This window comes from Eutrema salsugineum, unplaced genomic scaffold (genome assembly GCF_000478725.1).
Source record: "Eutrema salsugineum unplaced genomic scaffold, Eutsalg1_0 scaffold_8, whole genome shotgun sequence".
NCBI lineage: Eukaryota > Viridiplantae > Streptophyta > Magnoliopsida > Brassicales > Brassicaceae > Eutrema > Eutrema salsugineum.
This window is the reverse complement of record NW_006256414.1, coordinates 976,576-1,003,428: the sequence shown is the minus strand read 5'-3', so window position 1 is coordinate 1,003,428 and position 26,853 is coordinate 976,576. Positions and strand designations below refer to the sequence as shown.

General features: G+C 35.0%; 3 protein-coding genes across 3 annotated transcripts; all 3 read left to right on the top strand.

Moving 5' to 3' along the window:
* The first annotated feature begins 7,859 nt into the window (after nt 1-7,859).
* LOC18010098 (O-glucosyltransferase rumi) lies at nt 7,860-10,805 on the top strand. Its single transcript, XM_006391685.2, has 7 exons — nt 7,860-8,045; nt 8,130-8,291; nt 8,379-8,959; nt 9,432-9,627; nt 9,735-9,799; nt 9,871-10,081; nt 10,272-10,805. The coding sequence occupies exons 1-7, from the start codon at nt 7,884-7,886 to the stop codon at nt 10,632-10,634; spliced, it is 1,740 nt and encodes a 579-aa protein (XP_006391747.1). The 5' UTR covers nt 7,860-7,883; the 3' UTR covers nt 10,635-10,805.
* Nucleotides 10,806-16,697: 5,892 nt separating this feature from the next.
* Nucleotides 16,698-20,870, top strand: LOC18010034 (probable LRR receptor-like serine/threonine-protein kinase At1g63430). Its single transcript, XM_006391684.2, is given in 14 exon segments — nt 16,698-17,158; nt 17,503-17,641; nt 17,772-17,843; nt 17,929-18,072; nt 18,175-18,315; nt 18,410-18,532; nt 18,620-18,684; nt 18,766-19,023; nt 19,110-19,315; nt 19,403-19,535; nt 19,627-19,784; nt 19,885-19,958; nt 19,960-20,098; nt 20,322-20,870. Coding segments are annotated over 14 exon segments (2,007 nt in total). The 5' UTR covers nt 16,698-17,067; the 3' UTR covers nt 20,586-20,870.
* Nucleotides 20,871-21,678: 808 nt separating this feature from the next.
* Nucleotides 21,679-26,183, top strand: LOC18010021 (probable copper-transporting ATPase HMA5). Its single transcript, XM_006391683.2, has 6 exons — nt 21,679-22,047; nt 22,248-23,651; nt 23,751-24,005; nt 24,149-24,271; nt 24,385-24,864; nt 24,940-26,183. Exons 1-6 carry the CDS (start codon nt 21,748-21,750, stop codon nt 25,360-25,362), a joined length of 2,985 nt encoding a protein of 994 aa, XP_006391745.1. The 5' UTR covers nt 21,679-21,747; the 3' UTR covers nt 25,363-26,183.
* The last annotated feature ends 670 nt before the right edge of the window (nt 26,184-26,853 follow it).

Below are 26,853 nucleotides of genomic sequence, written 5' to 3'. Positions count from 1 at the left end.
CTGAAGCAGTGGAATGAGTTATATGGAGAAGGAGGATCCAGGAAGAAAGAACAACTCACTTACTTCTTGTGATCATGATGATGGTGAATCAAATGAAAGAAGATACGGTCAACAATAGATTATGAAAGTTTGGGAATGTAATAATAATGTGGTGAATTTTACTCATGATTAATTTTTTTTTCACTTACTCATGGTTAATAAAAGAGGAGAAATGGTGAAATTGCTATAATAATTTTACTTATTTTGACCCTAATGCTGGATTGACTTTAGTACAGTATTCCACAATACATATATAGCTATATACAATTAAGTTATTTTTGACCCTAATAATTTTAGTTATTTAGTAATTAAACTGAATTTTACAATAGATATAATACCATTTTTTAATATACATCTATATACAATTAAATCAGTTTGACCATAATTATTTAGTGTCAATCTATATTTTGTTAATTTTGTTTGAAATTTGATAATATAGTCTTAATATATTACATACCAATCTTTTACACCTCATAATTAGACACTAAGACTACCTCTTATACAATCTCAAAATCTTATTGACATATGAATAGACATTAAGAATACCATATAGAATCTCAAAACATTCCTGACAAAAGACATGGCAGCATCAAAGGCAACATTGCTCATTGTTCTCGTCGCATTCTTCCTCTCATGTTAGTCGTCTCTCGCTATATCATTACATATCACTCACACATATTTACATTGAAATTTGAATTGAGTAAAAATTAAAAGATATATTATATGATTAAATGCATGTATAGGTGTGTGGATATCAAATGCAAGAGAAATGATGATAGATCTGCAAGATGTGAATTGTGTTGGAGCATGTCCACCAGTACGGCAAGATCAATATTTTGGGAGCTGCTTTTAAAAATGATGATTGCCTAAACAGTTATTTCAAATCTTGCAAATCTCTAAGATGTGTTAATCATGAATGCATCTACGGACAGTGTTAGAAACAATGATAGCATTTTTTGGGGGTAATAATAAATTTAAATAAGTTTGACACAATATATAATAATCAATTTTTTTTGACGTCTTCTAAAAGCTACAACTAAGAAAGGATTTTTTTTTATAAAGGATATGTATTCTTTATATATATATATATATATATATCTAAACCTATCATATGAACTATACTCTTAAAAACGGATGAGAAAATTAAAATCACTACGTGAATTCGCAGTAGATCGGATAATGGTCGAATTTGTAATCGTAAACTTGAAGTGATTTTGAGTAATTTTGGTAGTTTTACATATTTTTAACCAACATTAAACTTGAGTCACCCAAGGCTCCATCGTTCAGATATTATCTCTACACTAGGTCAGTGAATGTCCCTTGGCTTTGATCTGAGTTTTCACAGTCACTCTCACTGGAAGTTTGACTTATTTTTATGGTTTTTGTAGGACGATCTCTGGGAAGGAGGACATGAAAGAAAATGTTGTGCGACTAGGAGTTGAGCTCTCCCTATACATGGCTCAATCGATGTTCTTACTGTGTGATGGCATTCATACTATTCTCCTATGTTCTGTTTTGCTATAGATGCAAAAAGCCGCTTGATTCACGTAATGGTTAGGCTGGTTTGTGTTATGCATTATGTCTACACAAAATATATCAAACCCAAGAATGGAGTGTTTCTAAATGATGGCAACAATTCGGTCCAGTGGGAGAATTTTGCTGCTGAATTTCGTGTTCTGAATTGCGTTGTCTACTTTCTCAAATCAGGAGGAAGATGTGGCTGAGAGTTCACGTCTACTATTGAAGAAGGGGTGAAGAAGGTAGAGGAGAAGTTGGGGTGTGTAGTGTAAGAGTATTTCAGAGGCGAATGGGTTTGTAAGGGATGCAATGGAGTCAAACATTTTGGACATGTGGAAATCTCTCTTTAACATGGAAGCTAAGGAAGCAACCCCGACTCTGAAAGCCATAAAGAATGAAGACTTGTTTCTGCCTCTATCTAACGAAGCAGCACTACCTTAGCGACTAGTTTTTGTTTCAAAGGCACTAGGTGATTGAATTTCCGATAGTTTTAGTTGTGTGTTTCCATTAATTTTTAGTTAGAGAAAATATATAATGTTCATATTTAAAGACTGTTATGCTGTCTTTGAGAGATTAACTATATAAAGTATAAACATAAATTAAACAAAAGCATATGCTTTTTTTATTGAGCTTACGAAAAAATCAAGTAATTGTCTCAAGTCATGGGCTCAAAACATCTCCAATGTATGACTCCATATTTTTCTCTATTTTGGAGTAACTCTAAAATGGAGTTGTATTTTACTCCAATGTAAGCTTCATTTTTACTCTAAAATGGAGTTATGACTAAAAAAATAGAGAAACTCTATTTTTGCTCCATATATGGAGTAACTCTATTTTCTACTCCATTTTGGAGTGAGATTTGGAGTAGAGTTGGAGATAATCTTGCTCCAAACTCTATTTTGCAGTGAAATTTGCAGTAGGGTTAGAGATGTTCTCATGGCTGCATACTCATTTTTAACCTAACATATTTGTGTTTTCTTTCTCAAACAATCAAAAGTTTGAAAGGATGCTAGCTGCAGAGGATGATGATAGGTTTGGAGGAAAAGAAACTTTGCATGTGAGTCTCTGTTAATTGTGATAATGAACTCAAAAACTATATATTGTATTTGCTTTCACCAGAATTAACCTTAGTGTAATGGAAAAAAAAAGTAAGTTATGAGACTTTAAAAAAAGTGAAGAAAGCTTGAAACAATCAGTAAAAAAAAAACTAAAAACTTAAAAAACCACAACACACAAAAGAACAACATGCAACAAACAATCTAAAAAACAACTTTTAAACTTTCTCAATTTACCATTTTCACATACCTTCCATTGATTTATCTAGTATTTAATCTTGTTCATTGTACAATTTTTGAACAAAACAATGTATTGTAATGCTAAATTGAATATTGAACTGAAGTACAAAATTTTTATCGATTTTTTGGTTTGGTTCGGTTCTCAATCAACATGGAAGTGTGTGTTGGGCAATTGTCTTAATAAGGCAGATGGAGGCACTTTATAGGAATTTTGGAGAATTAAGTAATGAACCGTCACTGTCAATACATGAGCTCATGAACCTATGGAAGAGGATGACGTGATGGTTAATGCAAATGCATTAAATTTCACACTACTACATTGTGGCACTGTTTTAGAAGAGCATCGACGTGTAAGTGGAGCTTCCGTATTTTAGGGTTAGTTTTATGTGCTTTGTTATAAATTTTCTAAGGATTTGTTTTTTTATGTTTTTGTTCTGTTATTAATGAGTTCCTTATTTTTGTTTTTGTGTTTATCCCTTAGTTGAACTCTCCTAGGAGATTAAGAGCCGCTTTCTTGGTTCCTCGCATATGTTGTCATAGAGAGCTGAGTTTGATGAGAGATGTCCTTTTATGTTTCATGATATGCTAAGAAGACTCACAATAGTGTCTACTGTTACTGTGTTTGTAGGGTTGTATACTAGCTTTTTCATTACTCGTGGGCTGTCCATCTACTGTCCATGAGCTTGTAAGACTAACCAATCAAGCCAGCCATCATGCTATGTTTACAAGGGGCTTTGGGGATCAATCCATTTGGTCACACAATTACGTCAAGTGTCAGAATTCTCATGGGTTACTGAGTGGACAAAATGGTAACATTCTGGTTTGCGTTTCTCTGAGTCATAACATTCTTTTACGAGATGAAATTTTAAAAGCTTTTGTAATGAATCTTTTTTTATTTATGTAATTTATATTACTACATTAATCGTTTTGAACTTAAGTATTCTTATGTAGTTTGTATTCCTTTAATTCTATTTCTCTTTATTTTCTTCCTTGGTAATTTTGAATTATCATTCTAGTATACAATTTGTTTTTGGAACTATCAATTCTACTAAACTTTCGTGTGCATAACTATAGGATACATACATGATATATTTTAATGTTTGACATCATTCGCGGATTTTGGGCAATGTATAAGATATCATATTTTGTGTATATGATTGTTGAATACCGTACTGAAGTCAAATCAAATCTCGTATGATCTCATAACTAAAGACGTAATATTCGAGTCAACAGTCAAATTTTGTTGAATTTTTTATTATAAATAAATACTGTATACTATTTTTAGATCTCTAATCAGATTATCAATTTCTTTTGCGTTGCTATTTTTTTCATATGATCCTAATATAATTTTTTTAACTCAATCTTTTCGATTTTTTTTATCTTGCAATAACTTTTAACTTTCAGTTTATGTGAGTTATATATAATAATGATTCACGCACACCATAATCCTGTCCATTTGAGGATTTGCTTTTTTTTTGCAATTTGTATTCAATTAGTATATCGTTGAAGACTTGAAGTTAGATTCATTATGTAAAAATAAGATAAATCAATAAGATAGACGGAAGCTCAATTCTTTCTTGAACAACTTTTAAATTCCTTATGTAAAAATAAGATGGATCAATAAGATAGACGGAAGCTCAATACTTTCTTGAACAACTTTTAAATATATATATTTATGGGAGTTCTTTGTTTATATAATTATAGTTATAGTTACACCAATTTGTGTACTAACCATATATATCCACAAAAAATCATATTTATGTGTAACGTAAAAATGAGTGAAATTTAATTAATAACTTTCACAAAACCACTCTTATTTACCTTAAATATGTAAACTAATTTCATCCAAAGACAAGAATCGCCACAAGGTTATTGGATATTGACTTTTCAAGATTTATTTGTCGGTGATCTAAACACTAAAGATTACGTGAATCTATATATGCATAATTGTTGAACAGAAACAAAATTTATGCATATAATGACACGTTACCAATATGTAAAGTCCAGATTCCAGACAAATATATGTATATCAAAATCAACATTTGAACATTAGATCCATAACCCTCGAGCAGAGGCAAAACTGACCTGTGAAATAGATATTATTCCACAAAAGAATTGAATTTTGAAATACTAGAGAATATATGGTGTAATGTAACCACATAATTAAAAGTATTTCAACTGGATAGGAATATGTTTTTGAACTTGTAAGCTATCACAAGTGAAGATAAGAACTGTAAAAACTGTTATTGATTCATTGGTTTATCGTTGATTAAAAAAGAAGATTCATTGGTTTATCAAAACCAAAGAAAATTGTATTCCAAATCGAAGGTTAACTTAAAAAAGATTATTTTTTGTTTTGTAGAATTTCTGTATTATATTGATACGGAGCAGATTACATATTACATAAACAAAGAGGAAGAAAAAGAAAGAAAACAGCCTTACACTGAAAGGGAAAACCGGTTTGAACAAGACCGGGTCAAGAGCAATTACACAAGCACCAACGAGATTAAGAGTCTCGAAACCACAAAGAAAGAGCATCTTCAAACCGAGGAAGATGCCGTCTAGCCGAGCACGTATTCCTTATGCCTCGGTCGATAGTCTTGAGCAAGACATTCACTGGAGTTTTTATACCTTTGTAAATCCTTGCATTCCTCTCTTGCCAGATTGCATATACGATCGCTTGAGTTGCTATGAGCCTCAGAAACGCCGGAGATGAGTTCCGCGGGGGAACCATGGACCAGTCGAGAAGATGATTCCAGTTACTGAATCCAATGAATGGACATAGAAGCTTCCGGGCACACCATCTCCAAATTTCATGACTATAGTGACATCTTAAGAAAAGATGATTCCTGTTTTCACCGTAGATTTCACAGAGATAACAGGTATCATCTTCCACTACACTCCATGATAATAGCCTTGATAGAGTTGGCATTCTGTCAAGACAACAAAGCCACATAATGAAAGAGTGCTTCGGGACATACCCAGAAAACCATACTTGGGTGTGCCAAGCAACATCTTGTCTCTCTTGTCTAATCAAATTCCAAGTATCTGAGAAAATAAATGTGTTCTTGGCCTCTCCCGACCTACGGAGCCAAAGAAATTGGTCTGGAGCATGAGAAGAAGGGAGGATCGAGGTAAGGTGACACAAAAGAAGTTCTGCATTATCATACCTTGCGCCTCTATATATCCAGCCCTCCTCGGTCATAGCTTGCGCTACCATAGCATCAAGAGGGAGACCCAACAGTCTGTGCCCCTCAGATCCCAGGAAATCAAATAACCGGCCAAACGGCGTCCATCTATCAAACCAAAAAGAGCAGGATTGGCCATTTCCGATCGCACATGAAAGGTATTTAGACGCTAACGGCCTGAGCTTAAGAATTTGTTTCCACATTGAGCAGCCTCTACCATTAGGCGACAGCTGCCAAAAACCTTTTCTCCTCAACTTATTTTCCGACACCAGGCAACCCACAAAGACCCCGATGCAGAGAACAAGAGCCAGATCAACTTCAGACCATAAACCTTGTTCCAAAGCCCAATATTCTTTAGGCCCAAGCCGCCTTCACTCTTAGGAGAACACACTTGGTTCCAATTAACCTTGGCTTGCTTCGGTATTTCAGCTGTTCCCGACCACAAAAACCTGCGACAGAGCTTATCAAGATCCTTAATACACCGCTTAGGAAGAATAAAAGCTGCACACCAGTAACCCACAATATTCTGGATAACAGAGGTTAGAAGCTGAAGTCTCCCTGCATATGATAACGGCCTAACTGTCGAAGAGCTTAACCTATCTCTGATTTTCTGAATAAGAGGTTCACAATCAGCTCGACAGAGAGGATTAGGCAACAGAGATAAGCCTAGGTACCTGACAGGGAGCGAGCCAAGAGGGAAACCTGAGAGGTTGGTCATATCAACAGTCTCAACACTATTGCACCCTGCCAAGAATAAATCCGTTTTGTTTCTATTCAGGATTAGACCGGAGATATTGGAGAAGTAGTCAAGAAGTTTCAAAATTTCGGCCAGAGAACCCTGCTCTCCATCGAAGAAAACCATAACATCATCGGCAAAAATCAAATGGGTGACGTTGGGATTTTGAGTCTTTGGGTGGAAGCCAATAAGGCCACTTTCAAATCGGAGGTCAAGGAGTCTTGAGAAAATGTCCATTCCTATGACAAAGAGATATGGAGATAATGGATCCACTTGTCTCAAGCTCTTCTTCCTTTTAAAATACCCGCAGAGCTCGCCACTTACCGAGATGGAGAACCTCGTCGCGCAAATACACTGACTAATCCAAGCAATATACTTTGGGGGGAAGTTAGTAGCTCTTAGAATATCAAGGATAAATGTCCATTCGATGGAGTCGAAGGCCTTTTGCAGATCAATCTTAATCATTCCTCTCTTTGAAGTACCACTGCTATTATAACCTTGGACAAGCTCAGAAGCTAAAAGCACATTCTCCACAATAAGTCTCTTCTTAAAAAAGATTATTGCAGTTTAAAAGTTCTAAAGATCGTCTATATAAAGTCTTCATGACTGGATTATATATCTATGTATATATATCTAGCTTAGATAAGTTCGTTTATGGTGAACAATGAATCAATTATTTATTTATTACGTAAATGGTAGAATTTTTTAATAGATACTGTGCAGTAATAGATTAAAAAATATACATACACCCTTTTAACGTGCATTACGACGGTCAAAATAGTTGTAGTAGTGTATGATGGTAACTGGTAACGTGATTTACACGATCGAGTGATATTTGTAATTTGGATTCCAAATTCCAAAGAATATAGTAAAACAAAGTCCACTATCATCATCAATGTCGTGTCCTTTTTTCTCAAACCCACTCATACATCCTTTTTTTCCATTGTTTTGTCCTGCTTAATTTTTTTAAGTTCAAATAAATAAAAAACAATTAAGAGGAAAAAAATAAGAGAGAGACTGGAAGAGAGAGAAAGAAACCCGATTTCGAGATATAACGAAAATAAAGAAGACAAAAGATTCCCTTAATATCCAAAGAAAATCATAATAATGACCTCTCTGTTCTCTAAACCTCAAGCCCTCACTTCTAAAATCTCCGACTTTAAAACTTACCGTCCGGTTGTCGGAAAACTCCACGTGGCCACCTTGACACTTCTCCTCTTCCTTGTCGCCGTTGGTGTTGCCGTCACTTCTTCACTATGGCTTAACAAGGTGATTAATTAAGCTTTTTTCAATATATAATCACATTATCATGAAAATTAAAATTATTAAAATCCTCTTTTTTGTTTATTAAAGACGACGAAACAATTTGATCGACTGACATTAGTAGCAACAAAACCGGTACCGGTACCGGAGCTAGAACCACCGCAGAAAATCGGAGTATTGGTAAATTGCACAAGTTTGTTGAATCAAAACCAGTCCGGTTCTTGCTCAAGAACACCTCAATGGATTAACAAGGTAATTATTTTTCTTTTCATCACATAGTTAGTTAATTCCTAATATTTTGTTCAATGAAAAATAAAATTGATACATTGTTTACCACAGACAAAATCATATGATCAACCGACAATAATAACAACAAAACCGGTTCCGGTACGTGTACCAGAGAAAAAATCAACGCAAAAAACCGGAATCTCGGTAAACTGCACAAGTTTCTGGAATCCAAACCGGCCAGCTTCTTGCTCGCGGACACCTCAACCCGGTTCTCATCATAACCAAACGGAATCAAACCGGTCGTGTCCTGATTACTTCAAGTGGATCCACGAGGATCTAAAGCCATGGAGAGAAACCGGGATAACAAGAGAAATGGTGGAAAATGGCAAAACGACAGCGCATTTCAGGTTAGTTATTACAAACGGCAAGGTGTTCGTCGAAAACTACAAGAAGTCTATACTGACTAGAGACGCGTTCACACTGTGGGGGATTCTTCAGCTGCTGAGAAAGTATCCAGGGAAGTTACCTGACGTGGACCTCATGTTTGACTGCGATGATCGGCCAGTCATTAAATCGGACGGCTTTAGTAAACTAAATCCTACGGCTGAAGATGGACCACCTGCGTTATTTAGGTACTGCGGGGATAGATGGACGGTGGATATTGTGTTTCCAGATTGGTCATTCTGGGGATGGTATGTACTGGAATATAATCTCCTCTCTCTCTTTCTTTTTTTGTTCTTTCTTCTTTTGGTTTTTTGTCTAAAGTGTGTATGGTTGTTAACGTACACTTGTCCCCACTTGATCACATGCCGGGAAAAAATTTTGATTCTATTGTGATTTTCTAATACAAAGATTCATTTTGTGTTTAGTAACTTACAGGGTCTTAGTCATTGATTAGTCTCCACTCAACGCCACTACAACTTTAAATACATGTGGTTGTAGTTTATTTATCACTTATTAGGCTTTACTTAAGTGATCTACTTTCTACCCTTTTTAATTTCTTTTATCATTCAACCTTTCCAGCAAAACATGAAATGTAGATCCAGAATTACATTGGTAGCTTCATATTAGATTTAGGCTGGTTTTCTGATAATTGATGATTTTTTTTTGCATGGTTGATAAATGAATAAAACTGAAATACAAAGAATTAATTGGTGAGTGAAGGCAAGAGATAAACATAAAGCCATGGAGTAAGGTGTTGAAAGAAATGGAACAAGGAAAGAAGAAGAAGACGTTTATGGAAAGAGAGGCTTATGCTTATTGGAAAGGGAACCCTTTTGTTGCATCTCCTTCAAGAGAAGACCTCCTCACTTGCAATTTATCCTCGCAACATGATTGGAATGCTAGAATTTTCATTCAGGTATGATTCTACAAACTTATGTTCGTATATATATAATCATTAATTTTCATGCATGCGAAAACAAAAATGAGCTTATAACCAATATTTTATTTTTGTAACCTACAAAGGATTGGATATCAGAAGGACAAAGAGGATTTGAGAATTCAAATGTAGCAAATCAATGCACTCACAGGTTAGTAGTACTAATCTTTATATATATTATCTTTTGCCTCATTGTACCAAGGTGTAAATTTGGTTGTGCAGGTACAAGATCTATATAGAAGGGTACGGATGGTCAGTGAGTGAGAAATACATATTAGCATGTGACTCAGTAACCTTGATGGTGAAACCTTATTACTATGATTTCTTCTCAAGAACTCTTCAACCTCTCCAACACTATTGGCCCATTAAGGATAAGGATAAATGTAGATCCATCAAATTTGCTGTTGATTGGCTTAATAATCACACTCAAAAGGTACCATTATCCAATCTTGTTACTACCTCTTTCTAGATAATCTTACATGATCAGTCTATCTATTTGTGAATCTATAAAAAATATCACATCAATCTGATTAAGTTCAATCACGTTTAAGAAGAAAAAAAAAAGTTCAGTCACATAATTGTGCCTACAAATTTTCAAAGTTTTTTTATTTTTATTTTTGCAGGCTCAAGAGATTGGAAGAGGAGCAAGTGAGTTCATGCAAAGAGATCTATCAATGGAAAATGTGTATGATTACATGTTCCATTTGTTGAATGAATACTCAAAGCTTCTTAAGTACAAGCCTCAAGCTTCCAAAAACAGTGTTGAAATCTGCACAGAAGCAATGGTGTGCCCTTCTGGAGATGTTAATGGGCCTAATAAGAGGTTTTTGATGGGCTCTTTAGTTTATGAGCCTCCGATTTCAGATCCATGTTCACTTCCTCCTCCTTTTGATCCCAACGGTCTTGAGAAGTTCCATAGGAAGAAATTGAATCTCATACGGCAAGTAGAGAAATGGGAAGACGCTTACTGGGAAAAGGTGCAATAGGTTCAATGAAATGATGTTATCCAAATTGATATGTGGTTTAGATTTGGTTGGGAATTTTGATTTTAGCTTTCATTTATCGGATCATGTTAGATTAATTATAAATTAGAGAAATATATCGTTCCTTGTGTGTTTTTTTTCCCGTATATCTATTGATCGTTCGGTGTTATTTTTTGTGAACTTCAGAGATAAAAGATTTTCCAAATAATTGGTAGTAAATAACAGATGAATCGGGATTATAAAGTTCCATATGGTTTTTGTATATATATTTTTTTTATTTTTCTTTCTGATTCAGGTATACGGATGTTCTTGGAGATTAAGAAGGCATGAGAAGATACCTGATCATAGCTTGATGAGGAAATTAGTGGTCAAATCCATGAATAAAATGTATCGGATGTCATTATGTCAACAGAGAAAACCTTCACATACACTTGCAACTATTTATTAGGTTTTTCCTGACTTGATGAATTTACAAAGTTCATTAAATATAAATCTTACAAGCTTGATTAATTATTGAAAAATTGAAACATCATATTTATGAGAATAGTATCACAAAGCTATTACTATCATGTGATTAATCATAAACCAAATTCCAATAATTTGTCATATCAACTTTATGACGGGGATATTGTATAAAGCATTAGGTACCAACTTGGTTACTCGTCTTGGTGGAACAGACGTGTATCTCTTCTTAACACATAAGTGAAGTAATTATTAAAAAAACATAAAATTTAAATAAAACCATTAGGATATTAGAATGATGTATATATATCATGGTGACGGAAGGTGTATTTATTATTGGTTGTTTAGTTATTTTATGTATATTATAATGCTGGTTTGTTCATTTTTCATTAAATGTTCCCTTTTGTTTTCCTCACGTGCACGTCGGTGAATCTTTTTTGACTCAGATTTCTCCCATGCAAAAAACAAGGTTAAAAACATAATAATCGAGTTAGTTGACAATTGAGATAAATCTAAATAGCGTTAAATAATGAATTCTCACAAATATTAGAAAAGCTTGAAGGATGAAAATTATCTACATGATATCAACTACATATATCGTATTGTTGTAAAATAGATTTCACGGTTAGATCTTAGACACACTATACCGTATTTGCATACACGGTTAGATCTAAAAAATGTCTAAAAGTATCTTTGAGACAACTACTGAACTTTTGAATTCCGCAACAGTAAACTATAATTTTTGGGTCAAAAGTTATGATTGGACAAGTGGCCTATTTAAATTTGATGTCATCACAAAGTTGTGTATTCATTATGGTCCTTATCAATTTCCCTTAGTATCTACTCAATGTTTGCTTGTAAGCATTGGGCGTAACGACTGGGGAACCTAATTCATGTCCTAGTTATTATTTTTTTTTAAATTGATAAAAAATTCATGTCTAGTTAATTAGAATTATTTTCACTTTACAGTTTACAGTAGAGCATTTTCAGCTAATATATCATGATTATAAAAATCGAAAAGGCATGCATAAAATAGATTTCATTCGAATAAGTGCACACACAATTAAAACATAAAACATAAAATGACTCAAGAGATATAATGAGGTATGGCCAAATTTTATACCGATCACAAATTATAGACCTAAAAAAAACATTTTTTTAAAAACAATTTGGTAAATGGATACATATTTTTTATAACTTCAACAATACTAAATGCTAGCAACTGATCCCTTTGATCCTTATTCTGATTTGTGTGTGCAAATATATGTACAAGAAAATCGTCTAATTGTGTATATGCATACGTTCAATAATAGTATAGAAACAAACAAATGGAACACCGAACACGCATGGGTAATTTGTCTCATTCTCTTGTTTGTTGTTCAATTTTATGAAGTTAAGATCAAGCGATGCCAATTATACAATAAATATAATTTTATTGTACAAACATAAGAAACGTAGAATGTACTAGAAATAAACGAGGAGTTTGTTGTTTGATAAAAAAAAAAAGAAAAAACGAGGGGTTTGTTGGGTTCATCTAATTAAAAATGTGGATGACATAGTGTACCAAACATTGGAAATATATGTTGTGTAACTTTGTTGACAATTATTTTATGCAAATTATTAAATTGATAGAGTTGTTAAGCGCTGTATCTCTTAGACTATTTGATGTTTCTTAACTTTATTACTGTGTTAGTAATTAGGATAATGTTTGCATTAATTAATTAGGCTTGATTGGTTTAAATGCAGTGGTTGCGGTTGCGAATACGAGTGCGGAAATTTGCAGAAACAGACGATTGCGGTTTTCAGCGTTATTAAACGGTTTATATAACTGGTTAAACTTTTTAACGCAGGTCCGTTTACGGAACATTTTGACTGGCAAATCAACAGATGTTTTAGCGGTTAAACATTAAATTACCAAATAAACATCATATATAATTATTAAAAAAAACAGTAAACTATATTATTATGGTTAATATCAAAATTATTAGTTCAAAATAATTAATAAAAATTATAAAAATATAAAATAATTATTTTAAAAACAAATAAATTTTATAATAACATGTTGTATTTCAATTATTGGAAACATCACTTAAAATTATGTTTAATAATGTAATAGATTGGAAAAAATTTGCTCTAATACGTGGATTTTCTGGATTTATCTTATGCATGATATAAAATTTCTTCAATTGATCTAATCGATTTTTTTTCACGATCATAACTCAAATCAACTACAAATTGCTCATTAGTATTCTTCAGAATACGTTCTTTCTGGAGTGCACTCAAAATATGTTTTTTATCTTCAATTTGTTTTTTCACAATGATTCGTTGAAGTAACGCACATGTCATCTCGTTTGATCATGTAACTTTTTGGAAAACAGAAAAAAATTTGTAACAAACTAATTTAATTTTGTAATTAATAAGATACATATTCATAATTTTTTACTTTAAAAGTGGAAACAGAACAATTAATATGAATGAATTAAACCAAAGTATTATGACACTTATGCTTGTATCTTAATTTTTTCAATTGGTATAAAAACTATGATTAGAGACTAGAACTTAATAAAAAAATGATAGGTTAGGGTTTATATATATAGGAGAAGTTTAGTAGGATTAGGGTTTTATAATTATTTTTAATGTGATCTTTTTTTTTTTTTTCTAGCGTGATTTTTTTATATATTTTTTTATCCAATCGCTACCACCCGCAACTGTAAATGCTGGCGGGAAGCAACTTTTGGATTTCAGCGGTATAAAACAATATGAAGCGATTTACAGTGATTTTTATGACTATGATAAAATGTTAATAACCACTACCAACTGCAAACGCAGCATTTGCGGGTGATCGCGGGTGAAGCAATCAACACCATAATCAATAAATTTCTGAAGTAACATTCAAAATAATATATGTTTTGGATATGATTATCGAATTAACCCGCTTGATATGATAATCTAATTAACTCGCTTGATATGATAATCTAATTAACTCGCTGTATCATGCGATTTGATGCTGATGTTTTTGCAGCAGAATACGTATTGCAAACTTCACCACTCTCATGCCATTTACGATTGAACTGTTGAAGAGAGGAAAGAACGGAACAAAATCTAAGAACCAAACCCTTAGACGAATTCAGTAAATTTCAATAAGAGATCAATCGAATATTGGAAAGATGATCTTGCAATCCATTCTTCTTTGATAGAATACACAAAGAAAAGTAGATTACAACAAAACGCAACACAGAATGCGTCCTAATTTTTAATATTGTGCGATGTTTAGTGTTCTTATACATATAATATATGTAGGATTGCGACCTAATTTGTTTAGAAAATTCTGCTTTCGCATTTCCATACATTTCATTTTAGCAGACTTGTTACGAATAGTTAATCACATTAATTGAGAAATGTGTTCGCCTTTTAGTCCGGTTTTATATAGAATCCTTTCTTCTTCTCAGAATCTATTCGAAAAGGTTTTTTTTTTCTACTTTCGGAGACTTTTAACATTCATTCTCCTGTGTATCAGAAATTTTTTTTTTTTAACTCATTCTCCTTTTCTCTTCTAATGTACCAAGTAGCAACAACCCTACATAATGTGGGGTAAGGAATTGGATTTAGTCACCGTTAATGCTGTTGTCCATTGCAAATTTATATTGTTACAATGAGATATTCGAAAATTACCTAAACTTATTTTGGAAATTTTGATTGTCCGAAATAGTAGTTGATATTTTGGTCCAACAACGTCATAATTGCGTTTTTATTTTATCTTTTTAGTTTTTAGTTTGTTCTTTACTTTGTATTCAAATATAAGTTGGCGTTGTCAAAGACTTCCACTCCGTGAGTTCGAGTAAGAGAGCCATACGGTGGTGGTGGTGGAGATGCTATGACGAAAAAATTCTATTTCTGGGGCAAAATTGTTTATGCACTAAAACAAACAACAAGACAAATCTCAAACATAATATCACGCACACCAAGCACAAGCTCGGACGATTGGTAGCGTAATTTTCGAAGGACCTTTTATCCTTCACACTGTTACTTGTTTTAAGGAAAAAAAAATAATTCATGTACTAGTAATGTAGTATGCATATAGGAACTCATTGGTTCTTTCGATTATGTCATGTCTAAAAGAAAAACATACGCTATTTCGAGACAGATTATATAAACTGGTGAATATGATCGAGAACTCGGCAGTGTGGCCGGCTTTTATATCGGAATAAGACGTTTCTCATATCTTTAAAAATGATTTTAAAGACTTTAGTTTATTTTTGATTCTTCGCATTTTGATCGAATGCTGGTGCTAACTCTCTTACAAAAAGGGTTTAAACATATATTTTTTGTTTCCATGTAAATCAAACCAATTGGATATTTTCCACAAACTGTGTTCCAAATAACAAAAACTATGTTCCAAATAAAAATAACCCTATTAGCCAAATTTACTTTAATAAATACGTTTACTGATAAAACAAAAAAGCTCATTACAACTATCTAATGTTTATTTTAATAATATATAAATGAAAATATATGCGCCGAAAGTTCTATTTATGTAATAATTTGTTTTTTGAAAATTCTGTAAAACTTTGTAATTTCGATTTGAAATGAATGGAATTGTTTGCCGAAAAAAAATATATAGAATTATTAGCCAGCCTTAACAGTATTTTCTTACGGTTGCATGTCAAATTAAAGAATTTCTTGTTGTGTACATTAATGTTGCATACCATCCGATTTAAATACAATTCATGCATAGATGCGGTCTACGGTAGTACGGTATGTCCCACCAGCAGCTTAGCAAAACTCTAGATCACCGTAGACACCGTACGATGAAAATTCTCTTTATAATTAAACGCGCTATTATTTCAATGATTAGCAACAATATTATACTCTATAACTAAGAATCATCCAACGTGATTTATTCATTTCCAACAGTATTATATATAATACACCTTTATTATGATTTCTTGGAAAAAATTTTCTGGCGTATATATAGATATGAAGCTTTTTAGTAGATTAGTTACTGAAGTATATTTGAATCTAAAGATATTAACGATTTTTTTTTCTTAACAGATAATGTATTTATTTGCCATTATGCATAAAAAATATTAGCAATCACGATTGAAATCTCATGCAGAAACAAAATTGTACATATTCCAATAGGATAATCAATTCCTGATATAGAAATATTTGGATATTTCCTGAGTACTAGAATTATTATATGCCACATATATAATGAAATTTGTTGTTATTATTCTTCTAAACTGAAAAAAACACCAAAAACATTCATGTTAAACACCCATAATAATTAAGAACATTTTAAAAATAACTCAGAATCACATTAAGCTTTTCCCAAAGTAAAATAAATAGAAGGAAAAAGAGGAAGAGACATTCTTTCTTTCTGTAAAATTTTAATTATTTTCTTTTATTTTTCATAGCAATAATTATCCAGACCTTTTTTTGGTCCTCTTTTCGTCTAATTTATTTTACTTATTTCTCTAGAAAATTTAAAGCTCATTTTTCCCCTCCAACAAGGAAAAATTAAAAACAAAAAACCTGTCTTTGAATCCAAGTCTCTCTCTCTCTCTCTCTCTCTCTCTCTCTCTCTCTCTCTCTCTCTCTCTCTCCTCTCTCTCTCCACACTTCATCATCTCTGCTAATTCCTACTTTTTTTTTTTTCCATTCTTAGTGAGTTTCCATTGATAGGTTTATTGCTAAATCCTTTAATCTCCTCTAGTTTCACCACTCTTTACCATTTCCTTGTCTATTCTTCAGCTTCTCTCTCTTTCTTTTCTCTGTTTCACTTTGCTAATCTTGGTCTCTTCTTGAGCTTAAACATTTCGTTTCTGCAGAGTACTTCTCGAGGAAAGCTCTCGTCTTTCTCCATTTTCTTCTCCAGATTTTTCATCTGGGAATTAGTTGGTTATTCGAGAGAGAATCTGGGTTTAATGAGCCGAATTTGAGGGAATCTTCAGAAAGAACACTACAAGAAAAAATGAGATCGAACTTTTGTTCTTTAGCTCTACAGCTTTCTCTTGTTCTTGTGCTCTTCTTCGTTACTTGTGATGGGTTTGCTTCTAACGAAGGTATTGTTAATCGTATTCTCATCTGTGGAGTTAATTTTCTTAAACCCAGATCTCAGATTCTTTGGATTTTAATCGTTTTCTCGCTTGTTAGGTTACTAAGAAAAGGAAAGAAAATGCTTGAAAAATCTCGAACCTTTACGATTCTCCAGTCTCCATGAATCTCGGTTGAAAATTACACAGTTTACTTGAATAGAGTCGAGATTAGTCTAGAATCTCAATCATCCCAAGAAATTATACTTTTTTAGAGAGAATCAGCCGAATCTATGAAGTTAAAACTTTTAATTCAAGGTTTGATCATACAAATGATCTCATAGATTTGATCTATTTTTGTTTCTATTTCTCAGTTGAAGCACTTAGAAGATTCAAGGAAGCTATCTATGAGGACCCTTTTCTAGTTATGTCTAATTGGAATGACCCAAAGTCAGATCCTTGTGCTTGGACCGGCATTGATTGCTCTCCATCTAAAGACCATGTTATCAAGATGTAAGAATCTATGATCATTATCTTGCATTCACTTATTCTTGTGTCAATCTGCAAGATCAGTTGTTTCTGAGTAGTTTAGTGTGAGATTAACTTGTGTGATTTTTATTCTGTGGATCTTCTCTTCGTGCAGAAACATATCGGCTTCATCGATAAAAGGGTTTCTTGCGCCAGAATTGGGTCAAATAACCTACTTGCAGGAACTGTGCGGTTCATCTCTCTCGACATACTCACAAATATGTAGTTGATGCATTGAGATTAAGAGTTAACGTCATTTCATGCTTCTGTAGAATCCTACATGGGAACATTCTACTCGGGACAATACCCAAGGAGATAGGAAAGTTAAAGAATCTCAAGATCTTGGACTTGGGAAACAATCATCTGATGGGACCGATCCCGGCAGAGATCGGGAGTTTGTCCAGCGTTGTGATACTGTAATAAAGATTCAACCTTTTCGTCACTGTCAAATTGGCGCTTTTCATACCTTTTTAACAGATGAGTTGTTGAGACAACAGTTTTGTTTCACATTTTTACAGAAACCTTCAGTCCAATGGTTTAACTGGAAAGCTGCCTCCAGAGCTCGGTAACTTGAAGTACCTTAGAGAACTTCATATTGACAGGAATAGGCTTCAAGGAAGTCTTATTGCTGCTGGAGCATCGGGCTATCCGTCAAAAGTGTAAGTTTAGCTAATAAGCTCAAGAAGCAGAAACTGCAACAGTTCTGTGACTTCTGTCTACGATGGCAATGTTAATGGAATTTTGTTTATTCAGGTTCTCTTCAAATTCAAGTGCAAACAATGCCGGTTTGTGCAGGTCTTCTCTATTGAAAGTAGCTGACTTTTCATACAACTTCTTTGTGGGAAACATTCCAAAATGTTTGGAGTACCTTCCAAGGTATTCTTGTCATTTAGGCTCTCTTCTCGAGCTCTAGACATGTCCAATTTTTCTTGACAGTCTCTTTTTTTTTTTGCTGGTCACTAGGACGAGCTTTCAAGGGAACTGCTTGCACAACAAGGATCTTAAGCATAGACCTTCTTCCCAATGCGGTGCGTAAGATAAAAAATTTTCATTTCATAGACACAAATGTTCAACGAGATTTGGTTTTCTAAATGTAATCCCCATCGCAGGTAATGCACAGCTGGTCAAAACTCATGAAAACCCGAGTGCGCCCCCTAAGCACCAGTCAGCTGAAATTGTGGCTAAGCATCGTAGAGCATCGAAACCTAAGTGGCTTCTTGCTCTTGAGATAGTCACAGGATCAATGGTTGGTGTGCTCCTTCTCGTTGCACTTTTCTCAGCAGTTCACCGCTGGAACAACAGATCATCTCTCATCATTCCTTGGAAGAAATCTTCAAGCGAAAAGGAAAAGTTCACAGTCTACGTAGGTTAGGATCTTTCCAAAATTTCTCTAACTTTACAATTCAAAATCCATGGAGCAAATAACTCAAAAAGTGTTATTTTATTACTCCAGATTCTGAAATGCTGAAGGATGTTTCGAGATTCACAAGACAAGAGCTTGAAGTGGCGTGTGAAGACTTTAGCAACATCATTGGTTTATCTGCAGATAGTCAGGTCTATAAAGGAACAATGAAAGGTGGGCCTGAGATTGCGGTGATTTCTCTTTGCGTCAAAGAAGAAGATTGGACAGGATACCTCGAGCTCTATTTCCAGAGAGAGGTAGCTTCTTCTCATGTTACAAAGAACGTTTTGTAAAAAAAGCTGCTTAGTTTCTGAGATTTCTACGCCATTTTTGCGCTGTGTCAGGTTGCAGATTTGGCTAGACTGAACCACGAGAATGCAGGAAAATTGCTGGGATACTGCAAAGAGACCTCACCGTTCGCAAGAATGCTTGTTTTTGAGTATGCATCAAACGGAACACTATACGAGCATCTCCACTGTAAAAATCTAACTTCCTCAGAGCTTTGTTGCATCCTGCTCTGAAATGTTTTAGCTATATGACAGTATTATGATAAAACGTTTTGATGCAGATGGGGAAGCGGCTTTAGTATCGTGGGCAAGGCGGATGAAGATTGTCATAGGCATCGCACGCGGTCTCAAGTACCTCCATATGGAGCTTGATCCTCCATTTACAATCTCTGAGCTGAGCTCAAACGCAATCTATCTCACTGAAGATTTTACTCCCAAGGTAAAGTAACGTGAAACCAGCTTGTCATCAGAACAATACAATTAGCTAAGCTAAGCTTATGTTCACACCTTCTTTTTTTGTCTGGCTCTCTCTGATGCAGCTGGTTGATTTCGAATGCTGGAAGACAATTCTTGCGAGATCAGAAAAGAATTTGAGAAATATTAGTAGTCAGGGTGATATGCGTGCTCCCAAACGCAATGGAGAGCCGATATCTCGATGTATCGGGTAATATCTATGCATTTGGCGTCCTTCTGCTGGAAATTGTCAGTGGAAGACCTCCTTTTTGCAAAGACAGAGGTTTCTTAATTGAATGGGTAAGAAAAACAAAAAACTATCTTCTGAAGACTTGGACTGAGTAAATTCCTTGTCTGTTTTGAAGAAAGCTTCAAACTTTGTCACTGTTAACCAAATGAGATTGGAATTATGCGATCTCTGGGTGTGAAAGTCTCGACCTTTTTCACCTGTTTAGTTTTTATCAAATGTTGTTTTCGTTGCAGAAGTTTTGACCTTCTTCACATGTTTTGTTGCATTGTGCAGGCAAAGGAGTTCCTTGAAGCGCCAGAGACAATGGCGAGTTTGGTGGATCCAGAGCTGAAACATTTTAACCAAGAAGAGCTTGAAACGGTATGCGAAGTGGCTAGCCAATGCTTGAACCGGGACCCGAACAACAACACCAACAATAACAACAAGCCTTCAGTGCAAGAGCTCTGCGAGAAGTTAGAGAGTAGAATCAGTGTGTCTATTTCCGCAGAGCTTAGATCATCTTCTTTGGCTTGGGCCGAGCTCGCGCTTGACTCGTGATGAGAATGAAGGAGAGAAGAATGTGGAATGATGAATGCTAACTGGAAACTCTGTAAATCGATCGACTCGTTTACAAGATTTGATTTTTTTTTTCCTCTGATTTTGACGAGTGTGTTTGAGTTCTTAAGTAATGTTTTTTTTCTTGATTAGTTTTGTTGGGTGTTTAAAAAGTGTTTGTAAAGAAAGAGAGGAACATAGAGTTTATGCAAGATTTTCTGTATAATTTGGGATCTATGATGTTATATTATGTTATACATCATTGGATGTATAATTTCCAAAAGAAAGTGACATACTTGAAAAATTTCGATTGTAATTAGAAATCATAATAGATCAGAATTTGCAGAGAGTCAGAGTCTCAGAGACCAAGAAGAAACATGGTTGTATTTCATTATGCATAACGATATCGTATGTATTAACTTACTAAAAAGGCCGTAAAGAGTAGTAAATGGGCCTCAAAATTCAGTTTGGCCCATTTATAATGCTTTGACTTCTCAAAGCCGCCAGTTTCAAGTTTGGTACGACTTCTTACGAGGTTGAGTGCCACAAAAGATCAGACACGTATGTATAATAGATTCCATTTTACCATAAACTGGATATGGATTGGCAAGGTTTCGTTGACAATTTTATAATACATTTATTTATTGCACGCAACAAGTACGTCAGAAGCAAAAAAGAAATGTAAATTGAAAAGAATTTTACTTGCCTTTATTTTCCCTTGAAAATGAAAAAAAACAAATAAAAAATGCCAGTTTAATGAAACAGAAACAAAAACAAGGAAACCTACTTCAAACCAGTCCCTAAAAGTATATAATTCTTCAAACTAAAATTAACATTGTTCACTCATAGAATGGAATGTCGTAAACTCGTAATAATGAACATTTATTAAGAAAAAAATAATAACACCGTAATTAAATCCCTAGACGGTGGTTGCAACTTCAAATACAGTATTTTTTCGGTAGGACCCGTTAGTTTGAATATTTACAGAATCGGGGCATATATTTTGTCATATTGCAGCCGAAACCAATTTTCCCTCTTCGTTCGTATTTAAAAAGCTAGCCATTCAAAGTCTCACACATTTCCCACAAACCAAAAAGCAGATCAAATTTTAAACGAGAGAATAAGATTCTCACAGAAGACGAAAAACTTTTCTGGTGAAATTTCCATGGCGACGAAGCTATTGGCGCTCACATGCATACGGAAAGAGAGATTCAGCGAACGATACCCTGTGGTGCGGAAACGCCTAATCAGATCTCACGGCGGCGGATCACCGTCGGAGACGGCGGTGCTTGAGATCGACGAGGAAGAGATCTCCAGGGCGGTTTTCCGCGTTTTGGGGATGACTTGCTCCGCTTGCGCTGGATCTGTCGAGAAAGAAATCAAGCGTCTCCCGGGGATTCACGAAGCTGTCATCGACGCGCTAAACAATCGGGCTCAAATCCTGTTTTATCCGAAATCTGTCAATGTAAGTTTTTATTTCTTCGAAATTGAATTTCTGATTCTCCTTGTATTGTTCTATCTCAGTGACATGTGAATCGATTGAGCTGTTTCTGAGTAGACTTGATTGGGATTTAGGGTTTTTCTTTGTATAGCTTGATTGTGGTAGGAATTAGGAATTTAGGGCTCTGATTTCTTCTTCTTCTTCTCTTTTCAAATGGATTATAGGTGGAGACGATTCGTGAGACTATTGAAGACGCTGGATTTGAAGCATCATTGATAGAAAACGAAGCGAATGAGAGGTCCAGGCAAGTATGCAGGATAAGAATAAACGGTATGACTTGTACCTCATGTTCGTCAACCATCGAAAGAATTCTGCAATCAGTTAATGGCGTACAAAGAGCTCATGTTGCCTTAGCGATTGAAGAAGCTGAAGTTCATTATGATCCTAGGCTCCTGAGCTATGATATACTACTGGAAGAGATAGAAAATGCTGGATTTGAGGCGGTTCTTATAAGTACAGGTGAAGATGTGAGCAAGATCGATTTGAAGATTGATGGTGAGTTTACTGATGAATCGATGAGTATAATTGAAAGATCTCTTGAAGCACTTCCTGGGGTTCAGAATGTTGAGTTCGACCGTGGAGCTGATAAGATATCTGTATTGTACAAACCCGATGTGACTGGACCAAGGAATTTCATTCGTGTGATAGAGTCTACTGTCTTTGGTCATAGTGGTCACATCAAGGCAACAGTGTTTTCCGAAGGAGGGGTAGGCAGAGAGTCTAAGAAGCAAGGTGAGATTAAGCAGTACTACAGGTCGTTTCTTTGGAGCTTGGTTTTTACAGTACCGGTGTTTTTGACAGCCATGGTGTTTATGTATATCCCTGGAATTAAACATTTGCTGATGTTTAAGGTCATTAATATGCTCACCATTGGTGAAATCATAAGGTGGGTTTTGGCTACTCCTGTCCAGTTTATCATAGGTTGGAGATTCTATGTTGGCTCTTACAAGGCTTTACGCCGGGGATCGGCTAACATGGATGTTCTGATTGCTCTGGGAACAAATGCAGCCTATTTCTATTCGTTATACACAGTGTTGAGAGCTGCGACCTCTCCTGATTTCAAGGGAGTTGATTTCTTTGAGACTAGTGCCATGCTCATTTCGTTTATCATACTAGGAAAGTATTTGGAGATTATGGCTAAAGGAAAAACATCTCAAGCGATCGCAAAGCTTATGAACTTGGCACCCGACACTGCGATATTGTTGACTTTGGACAAGGAAGGGAATGTGACTGGTGAAGAAGAGATTGATGGTCGATTGATACAGAAGAATGACGTGATCAAGATCGTTCCTGGTGCTAAAGTAGCTTCAGATGGTTATGTCATATGGGGACAAAGTCATGTGAATGAAAGTATGATAACTGGAGAGGCAAGGCCAGTGGCAAAGAGAAAAGGTGATACAGTAATAGGAGGCACTTTGAACGAGAACGGAGTCCTGCATATTAAGGTTACAAGGGTTGGTTCAGAGAGTGCTCTTGCACAGATTGTTCGACTTGTGGAGTCTGCACAGCTAGCCAAAGCTCCAGTACAGAAGTTGGCTGATCGAATTTCTAAGTTCTTTGTTCCTCTGGTGAGTAATCTGAACTGTTGGTAAACCAATTTTTAAAGTTTAGTCTTTTAGAGGCACAAATACTTTTTAAACTCACTAGACTATAAATTAATGTTGCAGGTAATTTTCCTCTCGTTCTCAACTTGGCTTGCCTGGTTTATAGCTGGTAAACTGCACTGGTACCCTGAATCCTGGATTCCTTCTTCAATGGATAGCTTCGAGCTAGCTCTTCAGTTTGGGATCTCTGTCATGGTCATAGCTTGTCCATGTGCTCTTGGTCTGGCCACTCCAACCGCTGTTATGGTTGGCACTGGGGTTGGTGCATCCCAAGGGGTGCTGATAAAAGGTGGTCAAGCCCTAGAAAGAGCGCACAAGGTTTGTGCGCGATTACTTTCTGAGCTTATAGGCTCTCTTGCACTATAGCCTGTTATATTATGTCCACTTGACAAAGGTTTTCTATACTGTTTTGTTTTTTTAAGATCGATGATGAAACCTAACAGATTTAATGACTGGTGTAGGTAAATTGCATTGTCTTTGACAAGACAGGAACTCTGACGATGGGGAAACCCGTAGTTGTTAAAACCAAACTCGTGAAAAACATGGTGCTTCGAGAGTTCTATGAACTTGTTGCCGCAACCGAGGTAATCTCTTTTACTTATCAAACACACATACAAATTCTTATGGTTAAATTTGTTTAAAACTCATGGCATGCATAAAAAATGATATCACTATGATGACGCTATCCTTTTATCAGGTAAACAGCGAGCATCCGTTAGCAAAGGCCATTGTCGAATACGCGAAGAAATTCAGAGATGACGAAGAGAACCCTGCGTGGCCTGAAGCTCTTGATTTTGCTTCTATCACTGGAAATGGAGTGAAAGCGACGGTTAAGGGAAGAGAGATTATGGTGGGAAACAAGAACCTTATGTCTGATTATGGAGTTATGATTCCAGAAGACGCTGAAGAGTTGCTAGCAGAAGCTGAAGAGATGGCCCAGACCGGGATTCTTGTCTCTATAAACAGTGAACTGATTGGAGTTCTGGCTGTTTCGGATCCTCTAAAACCGAGTGCTCGAGAAGCCATCTCCATTCTAAAATCCATGAATATCATAAGCATCATGGTAACTGGTGACAACTGGGGAACTGCGAATTCCATTTCTAGAGAAGTCGGTATCGACTCTGTTATCGCAGAAGCTAAACCCGAGCAAAAAGCAGAGAAAGTCAAGGAACTACAGGTAAACCGTATAGGCTCCACATCAAATGTATAAACACAAAACTGTAATTGATCAAAACAAACAATGATTTTGCAGGCTGCTGGTCATGTTGTGGCAATGGTGGGTGATGGAATCAATGACTCGCCGGCTCTCGTGGCAGCTGATGTAGGAATGGCGATTGGTGCAGGAACCGACATAGCCATAGAAGCAGCTGATATAGTTCTGATGAAAAGCAACTTAGAAGATGTGATCACAGCTATTGATCTTTCAAGGAAAACGTTCTCAAGAATCCGTCTCAACTACGTTTGGGCTCTCGGGTATAACCTAATGGGCATACCGATCGCTGCCGGGGTGCTTTTCCCGTCTACGAGGTTCAGGTTGCCTCCATGGATTGCAGGTGCTGCAATGGCTGCTTCCTCTGTTAGTGTTGTGTGTTGCTCTCTCCTTTTGAAAAACTACAAGCGGCCTAAGAAGCTTGATCATCTTGAGGTCCGTGAGATTCAGGTTGAGCGGGTTTAGAATAACCGAACTTAACCGAGAAAAACCAGTTACCAGGTTATTTAATTTGATGAACCAACATACCGTATCATAAAAGTTCCACATGATTTTTGTTGGATTTGTATAAATAAGAAATGTAACTTGATTGTTAGGTTCTTTTGTGAGTTAGGGTTTATTTTCCTTGTTTCTTCTCCCTCTCTCTATATATATACATATTAACCTAATTTAACAAGAGAAGGTAGATTAATTAGGGTTTATCATTTGAGAAGAAAAAGAAGAAGAAAGGTTTGTGCATCAATGGGGTTTTGTGTTATGGGGCTTCTATGGGCAAAAGATATGTTGGAATGGTGCTTGATGAGATTCGACTTGAGGACTGAGAAGTTGGATCTCTTTTCTCGATTATACGAGTATGTACAATCTTCTCATGCTTCTCCATGTTTGATAAACTACAATGGTAAAGTAACCTTAGCCGTTACAAGTTCACATAACACATTTTATTTGTGGGTTATATGGAAGATGCTGAGAAATGGTCGAGTATTTGTTTCTCTATTGCTTGGAGGTCTTGGATGTATCCTGGTCAACACTGTGTATTACACATCATAGGCGCTACTCATACGGGTGAGATTGTTTTATTGCCTAACAATGTCGAAAGTATGTCTGGTGCGCATTGTGTTGTCTGTTACGATCACAAGATGATAGCCGTAGAGAGAGATTGGTTCATTCTAAATTAGAGAACCAGTTTCAACGGCTTTCTGTAATGTTTTCTTTTTTAACAAACATTTGATCTATAATTATATCTATAGTCTATGTTGTTCTTAATTTCAAGAAATAATGGTTTTTTTGTGCTTATTAAAATGTCTTTGTATCATTATTGTTGGCCGTTGTGTCATAACATTGTTCAATACTTGTAAAAGTTATAAGTCAATAATGACAGGAAATGGAAAACAGAAGATGGAGTTTTGTTCTTCGCTTCGGCTATGATATTACTATATCATAGTAAAAATAGCTGATTCTCCACTTACAAAAAGTATATAAGAACAAATAAAACACTAATTCTGCTTCATCTTCTTCCTCTAGAACACTGGCTTGGTGATAGCCTGAGAAGAAATGTCACAACGACAACAGATTGTTTGCTGTTTTTTTTATAAAAAAAAAAACTGAAAAACTAAGGTTTTAACCATTAACTATTTACAAAAACCTTTGTCTAATTTAACCTATGCCTCAAAATTACTATTTAAATTATTTTCTTTTTCTCTAAATGATTCCTCCCTTCTTAAAGGTTTACTGATTCTACTACTATTACTATTACGTACGTCCGGAAAATTTTGTTTTTTAGTTTAATTTTATAATATAATTTACATTTTTTATAGATATAATATTTTTTTAATAAATGATACAATTTATTTTGTATAGATAAAATTTCTTTTTTTAATTTATTTTTTAAGAAATTTGACTACGATTATAAAAATATAATTTTAATCCGTCTATTCAATTAATTTAAAAAAGACTATA